The 18,266-nt window shown below is 39.0% G+C and overlaps 2 protein-coding genes across 4 annotated transcripts in view; one reads left to right on the top strand and one right to left on the bottom strand.

Moving 5' to 3' along the window:
• The window catches only part of zdhhc9 (zinc finger DHHC-type palmitoyltransferase 9), a 37,099-nt gene extending 31,981 nt beyond the window's left edge, over positions 1-5,118 (top strand). For 2 of the 3 annotated variants that reach the window (XM_067599674.1, XM_067599672.1), the window contains one exon: positions 1,415-5,118. In XM_067599674.1, coding sequence (XP_067455775.1) covers positions 1,415-1,615 — 201 coding nt within the window. In that variant the 3' untranslated portion in view covers positions 1,616-5,118. The remainder of the gene's footprint in view (positions 1-1,414) is intronic. The other variant, XM_067599673.1, reaches the window with a different exon arrangement.
• A 2,043-nt stretch (positions 5,119-7,161) lies between these two features.
• Positions 7,162-16,160, bottom strand: sash3 (SAM and SH3 domain containing 3). Its single transcript, XM_067599675.1, has 8 exons — positions 15,975-16,160; positions 13,980-14,075; positions 12,324-12,458; positions 10,958-11,090; positions 10,707-10,864; positions 9,765-9,977; positions 9,523-9,667; positions 7,162-7,935 (listed from the first exon to the last, which is right to left on the bottom strand). The coding sequence occupies exons 1-8, from the start codon at positions 16,029-16,031 to the stop codon at positions 7,685-7,687; spliced, it is 1,188 nt and encodes a 395-aa protein (XP_067455776.1). The 5' UTR covers positions 16,032-16,160; the 3' UTR covers positions 7,162-7,684.
• Positions 16,161-18,266: the final 2,106 nt, after the last annotated feature.

Raw genomic sequence — 18,266 nt, forward strand, 5'->3', positions numbered from 1 at the left:
TGTGTGTGTGTGTGGGTGAAGTACTGTGGAGAGCACTTCTCTTATTGAAGTGACATTGATAATCCATTTTGTGACACATGGATGTGCAGCCATTTTGTGCCTTTTTACATAGTTGCCATTATGCACTCACTGATAACTGTTCAGCTAATTTAATATTTTCTGCTCTGATCTGTCAAGATAATCGCTACATTAGCCATGTTTGTGCTGTGAATACTTTTTTGTATTAATATATAAATACGAGGTGCTGCTAACAGATTATGTTGATATTAAACTGTTAAACTGCTGCGTAGTTAGCGCAGAACTTCATATTATTAAGAACAACACATCAAGAATTATAGTAGCTATAGAAAATCTAGTCACTGTTGATTTATCAAAGGGTTTGATAGCTAAATAGTTTCCATCTGTTACTGCATCTGAGTAGCAGACGTGTACCACTTTCAGTACTTCCTTTTAAAGCCGTAATTTTAAATTTAGGTCCTTATTAAGTTAATTCTGATATATTGTACTTCCGTGCATTTAAAGTGACATGCATTACAGAGTAGGGCTGCAACTAATGCTTATTTATAGCTTATTTTCTCAATTTGATTATTTCTTTATTTGATTAGTCACTTGGTCTATAAAACGTCTAGAAAATGGTGAAAAATATTGATCACTGTTTCCTAAAGCCGAAGGTGACATCGTCAAATGTCTTCATTTGTCCCGACTAAACAAACCATAAAAAAATATTCACATTTGAGAAGCTGGAATCAGAGAATTTTTGTCTTTAAAAATGATTCAAAAGATTTAACAGCAACTATTTTGATAACCAGCTAATTTTCTGTCAATCAACTAATCGTTGCAGCTGTATTACAGAGCACATGTTGGTCACATGTTGAGCATCAGAAACTGTCAATGAATGATCTTGTGGAGTCACTTCTAGTTAAGGAAGAGAAAAGTAATCTTTTTACTTTGTTTGTGCGCTTTATTATTTTTTTAAATTTCTCTAATTTTTAACATTAAATATGTCCAGTTTAACTTCTATACAATTCTGAAAAGAAACTAAGTAACTTGTACTTTAACTCACATGAAATGTCATTAAAGTATAAGTAATTCTACTTGAGTACCATCCACCTGGGCTACTATTATCATCTTTAGCTACCTGGATTTGCTGATGTTTAATCAGTTGGTAATTAAAGTTCTGTCCTACCAGATATCATCAACACAGTTTAGCACAAATGAGTCTGATAACCAGACTGAATACTATTTATAACTATACTATTTGAATCTCTGAAGAAAATCAGAGCTGAAGGTGCTGATGTGACCAGACACAAACACACTCTCAGCTCTGTGTTGCATGCATGTTTTCACACACTGTGACACATTTGCTGCAGTTCAGGTTGAATCAGTGGCTCTTATTGCATTTGCATCTTTTCAGCGTCCTGTCCTCTGCCTACAGAAAACCACAGCTCCACTCATCCCTAACGAGCACACACCTGACGATGCCAAGCCGAGCATTGCTGCCTCAGCAGAGAAGAGCTCCTCCCCCAAAGAGGAGCAGCCTCCTACTTCCAAGCTCCCACCTCTGGCTTCACCCGAGACTGACGCAGAGGCATCCATCACCAACAAGACCCATTAGACGCATGAGGGGGGGCGGCTTCGTACGTGGCCACTCCCCCCGGCATCCTGCTCAGTCACAAACTGGAACATTAATAATCAATGTCTGATTACTGTGCGGGCGACTCCTGTCCTACATTCCACCAGAGGAGCGGAGTTTCTGCTGCAGCTCCTCCTCTTCCTCTTCTCTCCTCACCGGTAGCTGCAGAGCTATTTGACTGACAGGGAGAGGGGTCGTGATTTAATGCAAAGTCAGCAGCTTCCTCTGTCTCCTGAACACTGCATGGAAAAGACACACGGGGGGAGAAGCTGCTGGGACAACTGCAGAAAAAAAAAAAAACAAACTCCAAGTGAAAGACATCCCTGCAGGTCACCTGCGGGCTCGCTCTGATTGTCAGTACTGCTTTCTTCTTTATTTAAAATCGCATAATGACATTTAATTGTGAGAGGCCAGTGCAAATATACTCTAAGCAAGTGTCTGGCAAAGACAATATTACTTCTGGACATGTATAAAACTTCATACATACAGTACGGTCAGTTTTTCAGTTGTGCACACATTACATGCCCTATGCAAATCATGAGAAGCAGCTTTGTGAGGAGTGTGGATAGAAGGGTTACACCTGTAAAAAGATGTTGTAGTACACATGACGTCCAGGCAGGGGGAGGACATGCAAATCCGTAGCTGAGATATCCTAAAGGCTCCTTCCTTCCTGGCAAGTAAAAAATCTACCTTGTCTGATATTGCTGCATTCAGTACTGTTGTTACGTGCATCCTTTTTTTAAAGCGATCTCACCCAGACCAAACGCCTGTCCTTCCATTTTATATATCATCAAGGATGAAGTGTGACGTCGGCACTCTGAAACGGATGAAATTGCTTTAAGTACAGTTAAAGTCTTGTGTCCAGGAGACGCTTCGCCAGAGTCCCGGTGTGTGTGCGAGACAAGACCTGACTTCTGATGATCGTAGACACTAGTAGTAACAGTGCCTTATCATAACAGTTGCACTATCACATGCAACTGAGGTCAACCAACAGAGAGCAGAGACGCCCTTTGAATCCGTTCAAACCATAGATACAGTGTTAAATGAGCAACGCTAACGTTTATACTCTAACTAGCGCAGTGGTTCCCAACCTTGAGGTGGGGACCCACACACGGGATTGTAAGATAAATCAAAGAGGTCAAGAGATGATTAAAAAATAGCTCGACATTTTGGGAAAAAACGCTTATTTGTTTTCTTGCTGAGAGTTAGATGAGGAGATTGATACCACTCTTATCTGTAATTAACAATTGCTTAGCTTAGCATAAAGACTGGAAACAGGGGCAATAAGCTAGCACTTCTAAAGCTCACTAATTAACACGTTATATCTTGTGTACAAAAACTGAAACGTAAGAACAATAACTTGTGGTTTTACATGGAGTTATGTGTTTGAACTACCTGTCGTTCCTGTACATTTCGTAGCTAGGCTAGCTGTTTCTCCCTGCTTGCCGTCTTTATGCTAAGCTAAGCTAACTGCCTAGCTTCATATTTCTTGCACAGACCTGTGAGTGATATCGATCTTCACATCTAACTTTCAGCAAGAAAGAAAATAAGTGTATTTCCCAAAATGTCAGACTATTCCCTTTAATAATCTCTTGACCTTTTACATTTATCAATCTTCTTATTTAACTCTTAGCATGAAAATAAATGTCTTTTTAAACTATTACTTTTAACAGGAGATGAAAGTAGAGTTCTGCTACACAATTATGTCCTTTTTTTTCTTTTTTTAAATTTGTGTTAATTTGTACTCTTTTCTTGTGAATTACTGTGAATTTTCCTCTGAAAAGGTAAAAATCCCTCTGTGGTTGAAGTGCTCTCAGCTGGTAGGCATATGCAGCCTTTAACGAGGGGTCGCAATTAGACGATGCTGCGTTTAAAGGTTGGGAACCACTGAAAAAGAAGCAAAAACTACGCAAAGCCATTGTTGAACTGTACATACTTTAAGCAGGTATAGATGTACTGAAACCCTCTCGGCTGAGGAGGAAAGATAGCAGCAAGGTTTTCGTTTTTTTTTTTTTTTCAGTTTTTTGAAGAGTTAAGTGCAGCCAGTGTTAATTATTCTGCCTGTGAGCTAGATCACCTCCTCCTGCAAATCACACTCGAGCTGATCTTCCCCAGAGTCCTCTTCTCTTCCTCCCTCTATAAAAATGTCTCTCATGTTTCACTCTTCCTTCTCCTTTTCTTTGCATCTTTGCTGTGACAGTTATTCCAACGCCCAAGGCCGAGGCAGCTTCCACGGCAGCCGTCTGTGGCAGGCTAATTATCGCAGAGAATAAAGCCGAGGCAGAAACAGAAAGAGAGAGAGAGAGAGAGATTTTGATCCCTTCTTTTCACACATCTGTGTATTTCAGACAGACCACAGCCTTTACTGTGGAGCAAGTTTATTTTTGTTTTGGTCACAGACATCGCTGGAGGGGAACGCAAAGAAAAACAAGGGAAAGTCAAGCAAATTCTTAGTATTTAAATGATGTTAGCTGATAGCGAGAGTTTGTAATAGTGATTGTGTTGTATGCAAGACAAGAGTTAGTGTTTGTGAAATATACGTGTGTAGAAATTCTAGTGTATCAACGGTATTGTATCAGACTCTGAATTCTGCCCAAGATTAGTTATTATACGACTCAAAACAGTCACAATTCCTCCTAATCCCCTGAAGATTTTAACTCTAAAAATATTGCTTCTGTATCGTATGGCCAAGCCAAACAAAAAGTGGAAAATTGATTTTAGAAAGGTGGGATCGTGAAGTAGTAATATGATAGTGAAGTAAGGAGGACTGATATAAGACACTTTTAATGAAAGATGAACCCTAAATGTTTCTTTTCAATACACTCAGATGAGACAAGGAGAGATAACTGACGTTGGGGAGATGCTATGAAGTGTGCGGCTGTATTGTTTCTGTGAAGTAAAGAAGCGTCAGTGCTGAATGTTTGTGTGGAAAGTCCTCCGAAAAAAACAAACAAACAAGCAATTTCCAATGTGAAATACTAAACCAAGAGCAGTTTTTAAAGCTGAACTTAGTGGTCTTTCTTTGTGGAAAGCATTTGAAGACAGTTGAGTGTATCTGATCGCTTTGCTGTCACCGAAAAAGCAAGAATGTACGTTGATTGATATTCTCTAAAAGAAGGGACGTTTGTGTTGAAAACGGTTTCAAAGCAGACTTTAAAGGGACTGTTGAACTTTTTAGTTTTGAGCTCTGAGGGTTTGCAGTCGTAACGGCGACTGCGAGACTTCGGAGCGTACCAAGCTGAGCTCTTGTATGATGTTTGATTTTTGTGATAAAACGCCATGACGCGGTCAGATCCGAATGCTCTGATCAATCTATTACATTGCATTATGTATACAGATACAGTACTATACCATTGATGGAACTCTTATTTATGTTCACTTTGTTTAGTATCAACACTGTGATTCTATGTACTTCATTCCATTTACTCCACTTCTTTTTACATGATCAACGTGTCTGGTAAATAAACAATATTGTCTTATTATTATTTGTGGTTTAAAAGATGTTTTTTTCTTTCAGTGGTATCCGTTCAGCTACAGAACGACAACCTGTCTATCTCTGTTAACTTGCACTTTATTCACTGTTGTTACCAAATATTTGAAATATGATTTGTTTTGTTTACAGGTAAACATTAATTATCCAGGTCGTGCCCCTGGATATTTACAGTTTTTAGGATAATTAATTCAATCTCCAACCAAAAGTTGTCTTTCAAAACTTTGCCATTGTGTGTGAGTAGCAGCTCTTTATAGAAGATTTTAAATGCCTAAGTGAAAACACATCAAACAGAGACATATAGTGAAATATAATACACATTTTGACTTGAATTTCCTTTTTATATATCCAGAAACTGTGTCAAAATTCAATGAAAAACAAATGTTAAATGACAATAATTTAGCCTTTTGGTGTTTGATAACTGAATGAATTGTTTTTCATTGTGACATGAATTTTCCATATCACATGACAAACAAAGTAAACAAACTGAAGAGGAGTATTGCATGTCAATGTTGTCCAGCAGAGAGCAGCATAGACGTGTCAACACTAAATATAAAGCGAGACAGTGTGCGGGGCTTATTGGCACTGACACAGCAAGGTTTTTAATTTAATTATGACACAGTAAATGCATACATAAAAAGGAAATTAAAATAACGTGTAATTTTATTTCACTTTGCCTTCATTTGATTTGTTTTCCTTTAGGCATTTTAAATCTTCCATAGATTTTAGTCTGTAATGTTCACAAGCAGAACTTCATTTTTCTTTGTGAGTGTCTGAAAGAAGAAACTTCATTAATCATATTAATCAATTAATTACCCACAGACATTTTTCTACTACTAGAAAATATTAATTTCCTGTCCACCATTTTCATCTCTTCTTCTTCATTAGTCTTTTGATGGATCACTACGCTAGGCCACTTTCTTCAACAATTTGCATAAAAATAATCCCCCCCCCCCCAAAAAAAATGTAAACACCTACCTCCACTTTTATGCTTTGCAGTCCAGTTCAGTGTCGCTAGCTACCATAAATTATGTAATTCAATCCCGTCATGAAAATGAACAGGATCTCTCTGCTTGTGCCTTGCTGTTGGATTGATGAATAGGCCGACGAGGCACAGGACCAGGGGCCCAGAGGTTTAAGTGGCCCCCAAAACCAGAAACTCTCACTGAAGTGACTATTAATAACTTTTTATTTTAATTATTTGAAATATTATTGTTGGACAGTCCAAGTACTCCATCAAAAGTTAAGCTAAAAGATGCTGGAAATGTGACAACAAAGACACCATCATGACATGTCATGAGGTGAAGGGTGGCTGAGTGGCTGCTTAAGGTAGAAAGAGGATCTTTTGGGGCGTTTCTATCCCTTTATCTCATAATCTGTCCATGTTCATCAGAACCATGTATCAATATTTCTGTGTGCAGCTGTTACTCAGGTAGGTTACAGTACACACATCACCTATCAGTAGAGATAAAAGCCAAGAAGGAGCTTTAACCCCCAACATAACCTATAAAAGCAGACATCACCTGCACACGTTTTTTGAAAACTCAACCCGAAGACGAAGAGCAGACTGAACTGTTGTGAACTATACCTATTATTTATTATATATTGATATATTGATGTATTGACATATAATATATTCTATATTTGAATAGAAAAGTTAATTCTTAACTTTGGAAATAGTAGTGTGACAAAATAAACTTACTCCAACGTCCACAAGCTTTTTCAAAGCTTTAAATAGGTAGAATTTGTTCGGTTGTCATGGAGACGTCTCAGTTCTATATTTAGGTGATGACATCTCCATGACAACTGAGCTCACTGATGAAGATGTGAGATAAACCCTCTAAAAAGCAAGTAAGTGGACCTCGAGTTGAGATTATTTTGTCAAAATACCCACCGTTAATCATCCAGGAAGAATGTAGACTTTAAACATTTAATTCTATGAGTTGATTTTTTCATTAACTTAAGAAATTGAAATGATCCAGTTATGATTAAAAGGTATCGATTCTAACACTGGTTACACTATCAAAATAAATACAACTCAGTGAATTAAGTTTTATTAAAATTGTATTTACAGATTTTCCGCAATAACACGTCACAGAATCAGAGTAAAGTACCACAAAATACAAGAACAAGCAAAACTACTGTAAGTTGAACTTCACTTCAAGTTACATGAAAACATCTTTAAGTATTTTACATTCATATTTGACATGAAAACACAAGACAGGGACGTATTGAAAAAAAACAACATAAAAAACAAAACGTTTGAATGCTTCATCACCAACACATCCTATATGATGTTTTACATCACACGACAACAATCATCATAATTCATACGAGGAAACCACAACATCACTCAAAACAAGCTGAGACACCTGGAGAAGTTGTGCCATTTGTTTCTCAGTGCAAGCAAAGTGAGGAAAAACGCAAACCGCTGTGTCCATATTTCAACCAGTCCACCAGTCTCTTGCAACGCAGAGCTGTTTTTTTTACAGCATTAAGTTTCCATCCACAGTTTCCTTGAGAACCAGGAATAAGAATCAAAGAAAAAAAAGTTTGACTTCTCAAGACCCTTCGTCCACTGTCAGCTCCTCCAGTTGCTCCTGCACAACCTCCAGCTGCTCTGTCTGGTTCTCGCCCTGCTGCTCCGACTCTTCCTCTTGTTTATTGGACTCTTTGTTTGTCTCCTCTGACACCTCGTCCTCCTCTGTCTTTGGCTCCAGGTTCTCTGAGCTCTCAAAACAGCCTGAATCTCTCGGCTCCTTGGCGTCCTCCACAGATCTGTCCCCCTCTTCTGGCTCAGATTCATCTTCAGCTACATGGGGGCAAAAACTCATATTTTAATACAGAATGTCTCAACACAATAATTTTTTATTTAGTCTAATCTCTGAGAGGTGTTTTAATCTTCATCTTCAGATGCTTCAGAAACTTAAAGGCCAGTTTGTCTGAGCGATAAATAGATACAAAAGTACCAAACCTGCAAACGTGCTCAAACTACTCTCAGTTTGGTGTCGGTGGTTTTATGATGAATCTAATTATTTATTATATGGGCAACATACAAGCTAGTTGACTGCAGGTGTTGGTGGTCAGAGAGCTTTTTACAGCTGTAACATGATCGTCCTGTCATGTTCACTCTGTTGTTCAGGGACTCTTCACACGTCTTTATTGAGGAGAAATGATTTAAATTGTCATCTTTATGGAATTTGTTATATAAAATGTCTTAGAAAAGGTCTTAAGTGTACAAAAACGGTTATTTCTGATGAAGAGACGTTAACTTAATGCTGATCTTAGTTTTCTTTTCCCCTCTCAAGTCGTGTTGTAACTGCTACAAAATGAAACAAAAACAACAGCTGGGCTGGTTTACTGGTTGTGGTTTCCTACGTGTTTTCTGGGCAGGTCGACACCCACTTACAAACAGAAAGTATCAACTTTTTAAATATAGTGTTGCAGTGTTATTGAGTATAGCATCAATCCTTTTACTCTCTATTTCAGAATAACTATTTTATATTTCTAAATGTTCAGTTTTAAGCAACTAAACTTCAGTCATTATACTGTATGTTGCTTTTAAATAAAATATCATCCAAACAAAAAAAAAAAAATTCAGACTATAAAATATAATTCAAGTCTAAGTCAGAAATGACTGAGTGAGCATCATCTGTGAGCATTCAAAGATTTAAAAACAAGTTTTCTGTATTCAGGTCAAATGTCATATTGTAGATATCAGTGTTTTCGTGTAGGTCAAAGGTCAAACAGCCTTATCTCTGGCAAGAAGTTACAGTGTGTCACAGTAAATTTGTTTTCTAATACCTAATAACTGTTTAATCAAACATGTTGCAAAGAGTTAAATCTTTCTTTTGATCTAAATATGAATCTTAACAGACACACTGATTGTGAGGCATCAACAGGAGTTTCAAGCGTCCTCGGCTCCCCTGTGCATGTACAGTATGTTGCTGCAGCTAATTTCAATGTTAGTCCATAAACTGTGTTCAACATACAGCTGTTGCTCCGGGACAAGTGTTAAAATGACATATAATGACTCATCTGGAGGAGAGATGAGCTCAGGCATCAGGACAAAATATGATTTCTTACAAGCCACTGAGCATAACTGTAAAACGTGAGTGTAACACTGTGCAACGGAGCCATAAAATGTACCTAATTATGTAGCTGAGGCAGAAAAATTATGATGGTAGCATGAAGTATTCCCCAAAGACATTTTACACTGCCAGAGTCTGACATCTGAGTGGCACCAAATGACTCTAAAATGTGTTCTTGGTTGATCAGCAGTGACTAAATTTTATTGTATTTTCCTAAAATCTAGAGATTCATTTTCTTGTCGTTAGATGTTGCAGTAGATAAGCACCATTATAAAAGGTTGTTGCAGCTTTATATTGTGTACACTTACAGTCTCTGAGCAGTTCAGTGGCGTTCAGGATCTTGGAGCGCTGCTCTGGGTCGGTGATGTTCAGCTCATTGAGGTGAGACTCCTTCAAGCCTGCAAAGTCCTCCAGGCTCTGGAAACCGTGCATGGACAGCAAAGAACTCAGCTCCTAAAAACACAAGAGAGAAACAACAGAAATGTTACTCAGAGTGAGTCACGGATATGAGATTAAAGTGTGAACAAAGATGCAGGAAGTGTCGTGTTACCGTCAGACAGATGCTGTCCAAGACCTCCTCCAGGGTTTTGGGTTTGGATTTGGCTCTGCGGGCGTTGCTGCTGTTGCGTTTCCGCCTGGCTGGGGGGCTCTCGTCAGGCAGGAGGTTGACGTAGATGAACTTAAAGGAGCCCACCTTGTTGTTGAGCTTCCCTGTCCACGTCCCCACGGGGGGCTTCTCGATGATGTGGATGATGTCACCTTTCTGTAAGAGGGATGACGCATGAATATCAGACTCAGAGGATAAAGGACACAGATGAAAGGAGGATCAAAGGAAAGTCCTTGAGAACAAGAATTATTTTATTATTCATTAATTTTAAGATCCCAATCCGCTCAAAATGGAGACATCTTATGATCAGTAGTTGAACATTTAAAATAAAGAATAAATACATATTCACAGATTTTAGAATTTTTACCAGCTAAGTGATTTTTTTTGTGTGTGAAAAACGCAAATCAGACCCAAATTATTAGTCAAATCTGAGTATTTTCATATATCTTAAAACATGCCTGGAGGAGAACTTTAATGGAAATCAACACTATCACAATATTTGTGCTCTATATGTCACAATAATCTGAGTTGACTCACTTTATCCTTACAATTACTGCTTGCAAATTTGAAATAATCACTTGCGTAAATGCACTTGCGTAGAAACAAGAAGTGAAACGTGAATGAGCAAATAGCTGAATGACTAAACACTCTTTCACAGACTTTCATCACTTAGTACCGTTGTGTATCATTTGCACTGAAGTGACAGCATTGGGGCTGAAATTATGTTGTTTTCTCAAACGAGGCGTCAGTAATCTGTGGCTTCAGGAAGAATGATAATCAAAACAACCCTCCTTGTTCGTCATGGTTAACAAGCTCCCGGGGGGGGGGGGGACTAGACAGCAGAAGGGGCCGAGGGCCGAATCAGAGACCGAGAGGATGACTCACTTGGAGTTTCAGAGACTCCACATCATAAGGGCTGGGAGTGAAGTCGGTGTGAACCATAGCGCGGCCACAGAAGGGTCCGGTGTAAGAAAGGCCGTTCTCCTCCAGTCTCATGCTGTCCCTCTGGCAGTATCCGCTGTCCAAGCTCTGTCTGTCACTACCTGAGGTGTGCAGAAAGGGAAGCGAGGTCAGATTTATTCTGTACCTTCAGATGCTTGCAGGCAAACAGGCACAGTATAGTGAGGCGGACTTACTGCCGGAGAGCTGGCGGGTGACCGGGCTGGGCATGGTGTCCTCGGACCCTGTGGAGCACACAGACGTCCTTTGTCCTGCCAGGTCCGGGTGCCAGTCACCGGAGACGGGGGACAGCTCCTCACCGCTCTCCCCCTGCAGGAACACAGGACGACATAATGAGGAAGTTTTCCTAACAGACTCTAAGACCAATAATAATGACAAATGTATTGATCAAAGTAAGAATTTATTAGATACAATTCATTGATCAGTTTAGGAAAATTGTGTTTCTGCTTGAATTCTTGAACCTGCAGAACTTGGAGCTTTAATGACCTTTCAGCAGAGTCTTTTCTTATCAATTCAGACCTTCACACATCAACTATAACACACTCTAACCTTACAATGACTCAGCATTTGCTGTTTTGTACATTTAGAGAGTGAAAGCGTCCTCTCCCTGTTTCATTCTGATTAAACCTTTTATACACCCACTTATACATTTCCTGTTTACATGCTTTGAATTGTTAAAGGATTAAAGTTGTCATTACAGTTTAGTTTTTGATTTGTTGAAAAGGTTTTAAAGACTTTGTCTTTTTCGTGCTTCAACAGAACCACTTTTCTGTGTGATGGTGGTTAGAGGATGAAATTAGTTGCAGTTAATTTACATACAGAAGAATAAATTATTCATTTTCAATAATGTGTTGTTGAACAATGTAATGACCTGAGACATATAATGCATATACTGCATATGCTGTGTGTTTCTGTTAACCATTGTGGGTCATCCTCCTAGAATCTGACCTACAGTAGGAGGCCAGTTTAAACTGGGAAGGTGGACTATCATGGTATATACGGAGTCTGGCTCAAGGTTGTAACAATCAAGTGGTTTGAAAAGCAGCATCAATAGTGTTGAGATGTGTCTCATTTGGTGAGTCACACTAAAGGTTTTTCCCCTTTCCCCTTTCCTCATTATTTTTGGAGATTGTTAGTTAATATCTGCCTGTTTTACCTCAAGCTTTGATTCAACTGTTATGTTTTCTCCATGTTACCTTTAATCCCAACTTACAACACACTGTGCAGCACTGAACAGAGATTCATTCGTATCAGGGCGAAAGGTCAGACCTTAAAAACAAGACTGCCATTGTTTTCAAAAGCACAGTACAACATTTGTCCACTGGGTGGAGACACCAGCTTTATATTTCAGGAGTAGTAGATTGTCCTCAAAAAATGTCAAGGTGTGTTTTTGCATCAGAGTACATAATATATCAGCTATGTGTCATAGATGCTATTTTAAGTGATTAAATGTATTAATTGTTAGTGTTTAAAGTATTGATATTTTCATATGCTAGTCAGGTCACTGTAACTAATGTTGATCTTTTTAAAAACAGTCTTTACCCCTTCTTCAGCCAGAGCCTTCTGCACCATCTTGGATGTTTTGCGGGTCATTGTACGTGAGATGACGTTGCGCCATTTCTTGCCCAGTTTGCTGCCACTTTTCACTGCTTCCTCTGCTGTTACACCTTCTGGCACCTGAGAGGAGATTTTAATAATTAGCTTTTTGCAAAACATGATCAAAATAGTGATCAACAGATGTCAGAGTATCTGAGTTCATGACGTACAACCTTATTTTAGTAAAGCAAAGGGAAGTTTGAATGTTATTTAAGAACGTTTCTGTGTCATTGACATAAATGAACTCTCTCTGTGGCATCGTTGTCAGGTCAAAGTGCTCACTTCTCATTTATATACACCCACCCACACACACACACACACACACACACACACCTGCACTTTATAGTGGCCAGGTGCTTGAAAGCACAGTTTCTGAGAGTGTTACCAAACATAACTCCCTCTGCAGCCAAACAGTGTGGGCTGCGAGCTCCGTAATGAAAGCTAATGATGCTTTCAGTAACAGTTTTCATGAGGCAGTTAGTTGCAGCAAATGTACTTTATGACACTTTCTATTGTTTGAGGACACTGAGGTCGAGTCCTCTGTAATTTGCAGTGGACATTATAGTTATATTTAGAGAAAAGAAAACTCAGAACAATTGTTCTCAGATGTATTAGACTTTTGTTTTAACATCGAGCATCATTCTGTGGCTTCTACAAATTAGCAGATAGTGTTTATTTCATGAGTGAATTCCCATAATAACAAACTTCAGTAGAGTTTATCAAAGCAGTTCTCTTGTGGGATTTTGATGAAATACTCAGGACTCAAATTCTGTTGTTAAACCTGAAGTTTTCAAGCTTTTCATGCTCTTGTAGACTGTGGTTATAACTTTCCCACGACATAGTGGAGAAATAACTGTTTAGCTGCAGAGTTAAATGTTCAGTAACCACACTGACAAACATACAGACACCACAGAGACAGAAAGGGATGTAGCAGTTGAATTTTCAGCACATATCTCGATATCTGAACTAATAATTAAAAGATAAAAATGCAACACATTGAACTGAAAAGTCCCAAATTCTCTGGGGGAGGACCCTCAGACTCCCAGTTAAATGCATGATGCTTCTGCAACTATCTGAGGCTCTGTGCATGACTGACTCACTCCAGAGGACATCCTGTCTGCGTGCTGCTGTCATTTGGCTATACAATACTCAAGTCTTTTTTCTTGTTACTTCCTCTGCTTTTCTACACGTCTTACTTGTGCCGCAACTTCTACTCACGTTACCAAGAAATTACTGGGAAGTTATAAAAGTTAAGCGAATTTTTATAGTGTTAATATTTGCACACACATGCAGCAGTGTGTCAAATCAGGAAGGACGAACTGTGCACTTCTGTAACGGACATAACTGATGATTTCTGCTTCTGCCCTTTTTGGCCTTTCCTGGATGTGACTGAGAAGCTGGATGAAGATGATCTCACGAGGATGAATGAGGAACAATGTCACAAAACATCTGTAGGAACTGCCAATTTAGGAACTTAAAACACAATAAAGTTTTATGAAATATATACTTCCACTTTTCCAAACAGTGATGTATTGTGTGTCTGATAATGTTTTGTGTGTTTCTATGTGTGTGTGTTGAAAGGAACAATGAGTTTTGTCTTACAGTGTCCTCCAAGGAGAACTCCTTATCCGCCACGACAGGAGAGGTGGGTTTGTGCTTCATGAAATCCTTGAAGCTGCTGGACCTCTGCAGCGTGAGCTGTGAACACATAATGAACAGTGTTTATTTAGAATTATAATGAGAAAGGCTCAGAGCAGCCTAACCAAGCTATAACTAACAATGGCAATAAAACTGTCATCACTTACAGTGTAAACAAAAAGGTGTTGCCAGAAACACATCAGTAACATGTCAGTCAGTTGCTCGGTGGTTTTTGTAACACAACACTGATAACACTGGCCTCACAGCCGAGCATGCACAACATATTCTTATCTCCACAAATGTATGGACAGAACGAATCTGCAGAGGATTTATCAGAGGAAGAATAACTGCCCCCACGTCTGTGGTCTCACACACAGCTATCAAAGATAAAGACATGAGAGTATTTTACCTGTTTTTTGTCTTAATGTTTAGACAGTAAATGATGGTGAAATGATAAGACAGGAAACAGAGCAGGGAGACATATCAGAGTTACTATTAATAGTTTGTAATTCATAAGATGACATTTAATTGCTACCATGATAAAGAAGTCAGACTGACTTTTGAACTTTCTAAAGAGACATGAGAGCATGTTGATGACACTTAAGTATAAGCCCCCTATTTAGCATTTATAATCAGTATATGAACAGTTAATAAATGGTTTATAACACACTATAATGTAGTTATATGCAGATAAAAGTGTTTATTAATAAATGGAGGTACATTATTAAGCTTTAAAAATGTCCTTAAATCTGCTTATGACTAAATTATAGTGTGTTTTTAAATGTTTGCATACTGCTTATAAGGGATTTTAAGTAAAGTGTCAGCACAATGTTTAATACAAGAAGGTAAATTCATCATTTAAGGGCAAATGAAGAGCAGATTGGGATAAACTCGTGCTCTGGAACATAACACGCCACCTGCATGCAAAAGAAGGTTTTTTTTTTTACTCCTTTGCACAATTTGCACATCTTTGAGTTATTTCTATCTTTCTGGTGGAAAATCTTTGTCTAATTTTCCATGCACAAGTCACTGTGCATAATCTTATCGCAGCACATCCTTCTTGTTTCTTTGTAGAAACCACAGGAAACAGGCACAGCTTGAGCAACTGCTGGCAGCCAATCATTGCAGACATCCAGTCAGTCTGCGTCTGGCCTGAAGAATCAAACCGCCAATGCAGTCAAGGGGACAAATAACCTTCATTATGAGGCTATTAGTTTTTGCAGGCAAATGTCTGTTTTTCCCGTCACAGTCGTCCCCCCTTAAAGAGCCACAAGGCCTTCAGATAAATCAATCCTCTATTAACGCTGAGCGGTGAGTCGTGTTATGAAACAATCCGGCCTCGATTATTGCCGGCGACAATTATATGTTAGGAGATGATTGCCGAGAACAAAGGCAATGAGATGTGTAATGACAAGGCGTGAATTGGACCACAGGAGGAGAAGATGTGGATGGAAAATAAGGCCACTAGTGTCAAGCGTAGGAGGATCTCATGATGGCAGCTGGAGACGAAGGCACCCAGAAGCCACAAAGCCTGCTCTGACTCAAAGTACATCTGCAGCAATGACTCACCCGACCAGAATAGAGGAACTTTACTTTTCTAAAAGAGTGCAAATAATAAGTTGAGGCTAGAGTGGTAGTTAGACCGAACATTTTTCTCAAATGTTCGGTTTTAGAAAAACTGATCTTACTGAGCTTTGAGTTGTGTGCGAGTGTGGGTGGTTTTGCTCAGTTTCACCACAAAGGTTTGCACTATCTTTTAGCAGACATCCTGTGTCAGAACACTGTGCATACAAAACGGCTTTACGTGATCAAGTTTCAAAGTGTGTGAAAATGTTTTAACAGCCCACATCACAAGCACAGATATCATATGTGTGCATTTTATAAAAGCTCAATTTGTACACGTTCACTTTACTCTCCTCACCTTCCGAAACAAACTAATAACTCAAAAAAAACCCTCACCTTCTTCTTCTGCACCTGCTCCTTCTCCGAGGCATTTGAAGGCCTTCGCCTCAACATCTTCTTCTTCTTCAGTGGTCCCGAGGTCTCTCTGGACAAAAAGCAGAGAGACGGAGAGCCGCTTCTGATCGGTGAGGATTTGTCACTCTGCCGTCACTGCCAAACTTCTCAGATTGAAAAACAGAGGAAGGCTGAGTTGCTCTCTGCTGCAAACCAGAGGAAGTCACATGGCCACACAGAAACTGAAGAGGCAAACCCTGTTTCTGGTGCTCAAGGTTTACACACACTAGTGGCTTTGGTTGCATGTATTTCTCAGCCTTCTGTGTGGTCATAATGAACTGACATACATGAAACAGCCTGTGAAAATGTCACAACTCACTTATGACTGTTTGTACAGATGTGCACCTGTCAGTCATCTGTATTTTTAGGTTTTGACGCCGATAAAAGTCAAAAAGAAAGTATTTTTTCTGTGATTTTGCCTTATGTTGTGATCAAATGATGACTGATATTTTACATGTTCAGTCAGGAGAAAACTTTTTATAGGATCCTCAATAAAGAGCAGCTGTTTTAAAAGCACGCAACCCCTCGCCTCCTTCTGTATTACAACATTTCTCCTTCCTCAGACATCAGTGTTCAACTTCAGCAAAATGTTGAAGTGAATTATAGCAGCTCTTCATCTGTCTCTTCTGTTTAGTTGCCACTCCTTCTTTCTAGTTTGTTATATTTCAGCTCGTTTTTTAGTTTAGTTTATTCTAATGAGCACATATTTGTCACTGTGGCTGATGTGTGGAAGTGAAAGAAATCTAAAGATGACATATTTAGAAACTAAGTAACGGTTTTGCAGCTGCAGCAGAGACCAGCCACAGCTACAGGAGGCCATAACAGAATCACAGTGGTGATCAGAAAATCCAGCTCACCCAGCAGAGGACATTTATACTGAAAGCAGCTTCTAAGATGGGACAAATGAGTTGCAAAGGCCAGACTCATGCTGACACTGTGAAAACAAGACAGTTGAGATAAAAACAACTTGAGTGACTAACAGAGATGTGCGTGCTGTTGAATGCACGCTCAGCCTGGAGGACGAGGGAACACAGTTGTAGTAAAAAGCAGAGAGAAGGAAGTGCAATGCAAGTCAAGTTTAGCTTGTTATTTTGGTTTGAGAGCAAACCACATGACAAGAGGATGCCCTATTTTAGTTTCCTGTCACTCTACTGAAGGTTGGCAAGAAGGTATGATCGTCCTGCAGATTTTGCAGACAGACAAAGATAAACAAAATTCTGATTTCACAGACTGTTCACTGAAGGCTAAGATCATACTCAAGTAAAAGTGTCAATAATACACCATAAAATACATAAAAGTTCTGCATTGAAAATGAAAAGTAAATGTGCAGCAGTATTTACAGTAAAATATGCTTAAAGTATCAAAAGTGACTCATCATGCAGAGAGACCTCTTTCAGAATGTTATTAATATTTATTTATATATATTATTCAATTATTACTACTGATAAATTATGCATAAGAAGCAATTTGGTGTTGTAGGTTGTCAGTGTGGTGCTACTTTGATTAACTTAATATACTACTACTAGCAATCTCATATGTACATTTAAAAATGGATCATATGTTCAATGTAAATTCTTTATCTAGTAGTCAGTCAGATAAATGTAGTGGAGTAAAAAGTACAGTATTTCCCCCCTGAAATGTACTGGAGTACAAGTACAAAATAGCAGAAAGTGGACATACTTGAGTAAAATACCTCAAAAGTGTACTTAAATACAGTACTTAAAGGTACCCTGTGGAGTTTTTCACCTCCAGTAAAACTACAACAATGTTTTTTCAAGTGAGTTCCAGTTTTGTGACTGCCTGTAAAAAATATGAATATTTAACAGTAACTGAGCAAGAAAAGTAGAGAGAATAATGATCTCATAATTCTTGTTCCTCTTTTTCATGGCCACTTCACCACAAGCCCAACACAGAGCGGATATGGATGAATATGCCCTCTCTGAAACCTATCCGCCTTTCTGTGTGACATGTTTCTGCATGGGCTTTTAATGATGCTCATGTTTGACAGCACGCACATGCAGGGTGTGATGTGCTCTCAGCAAATTCACACCTTCAAGACGTGCTGACAGAATTGTTGCCAGGCAACTGGCTGTCTGCGAGGAAACGTACTCTTTGCATGTGGAAGAAGTCGACTTTAAGATCTGCTCGCGGCTGTTTAAATGAGTCCAGTTATCTGACACGGTGAAGGACGGGGAAATGAGGTCAAAAAGTGGTGGAAGAAATATTCAGACTGCA

This window comes from Thunnus thynnus, chromosome 9 (genome assembly GCF_963924715.1).
Source record: "Thunnus thynnus chromosome 9, fThuThy2.1, whole genome shotgun sequence".
NCBI lineage: Eukaryota > Metazoa > Chordata > Actinopteri > Scombriformes > Scombridae > Thunnus > Thunnus thynnus.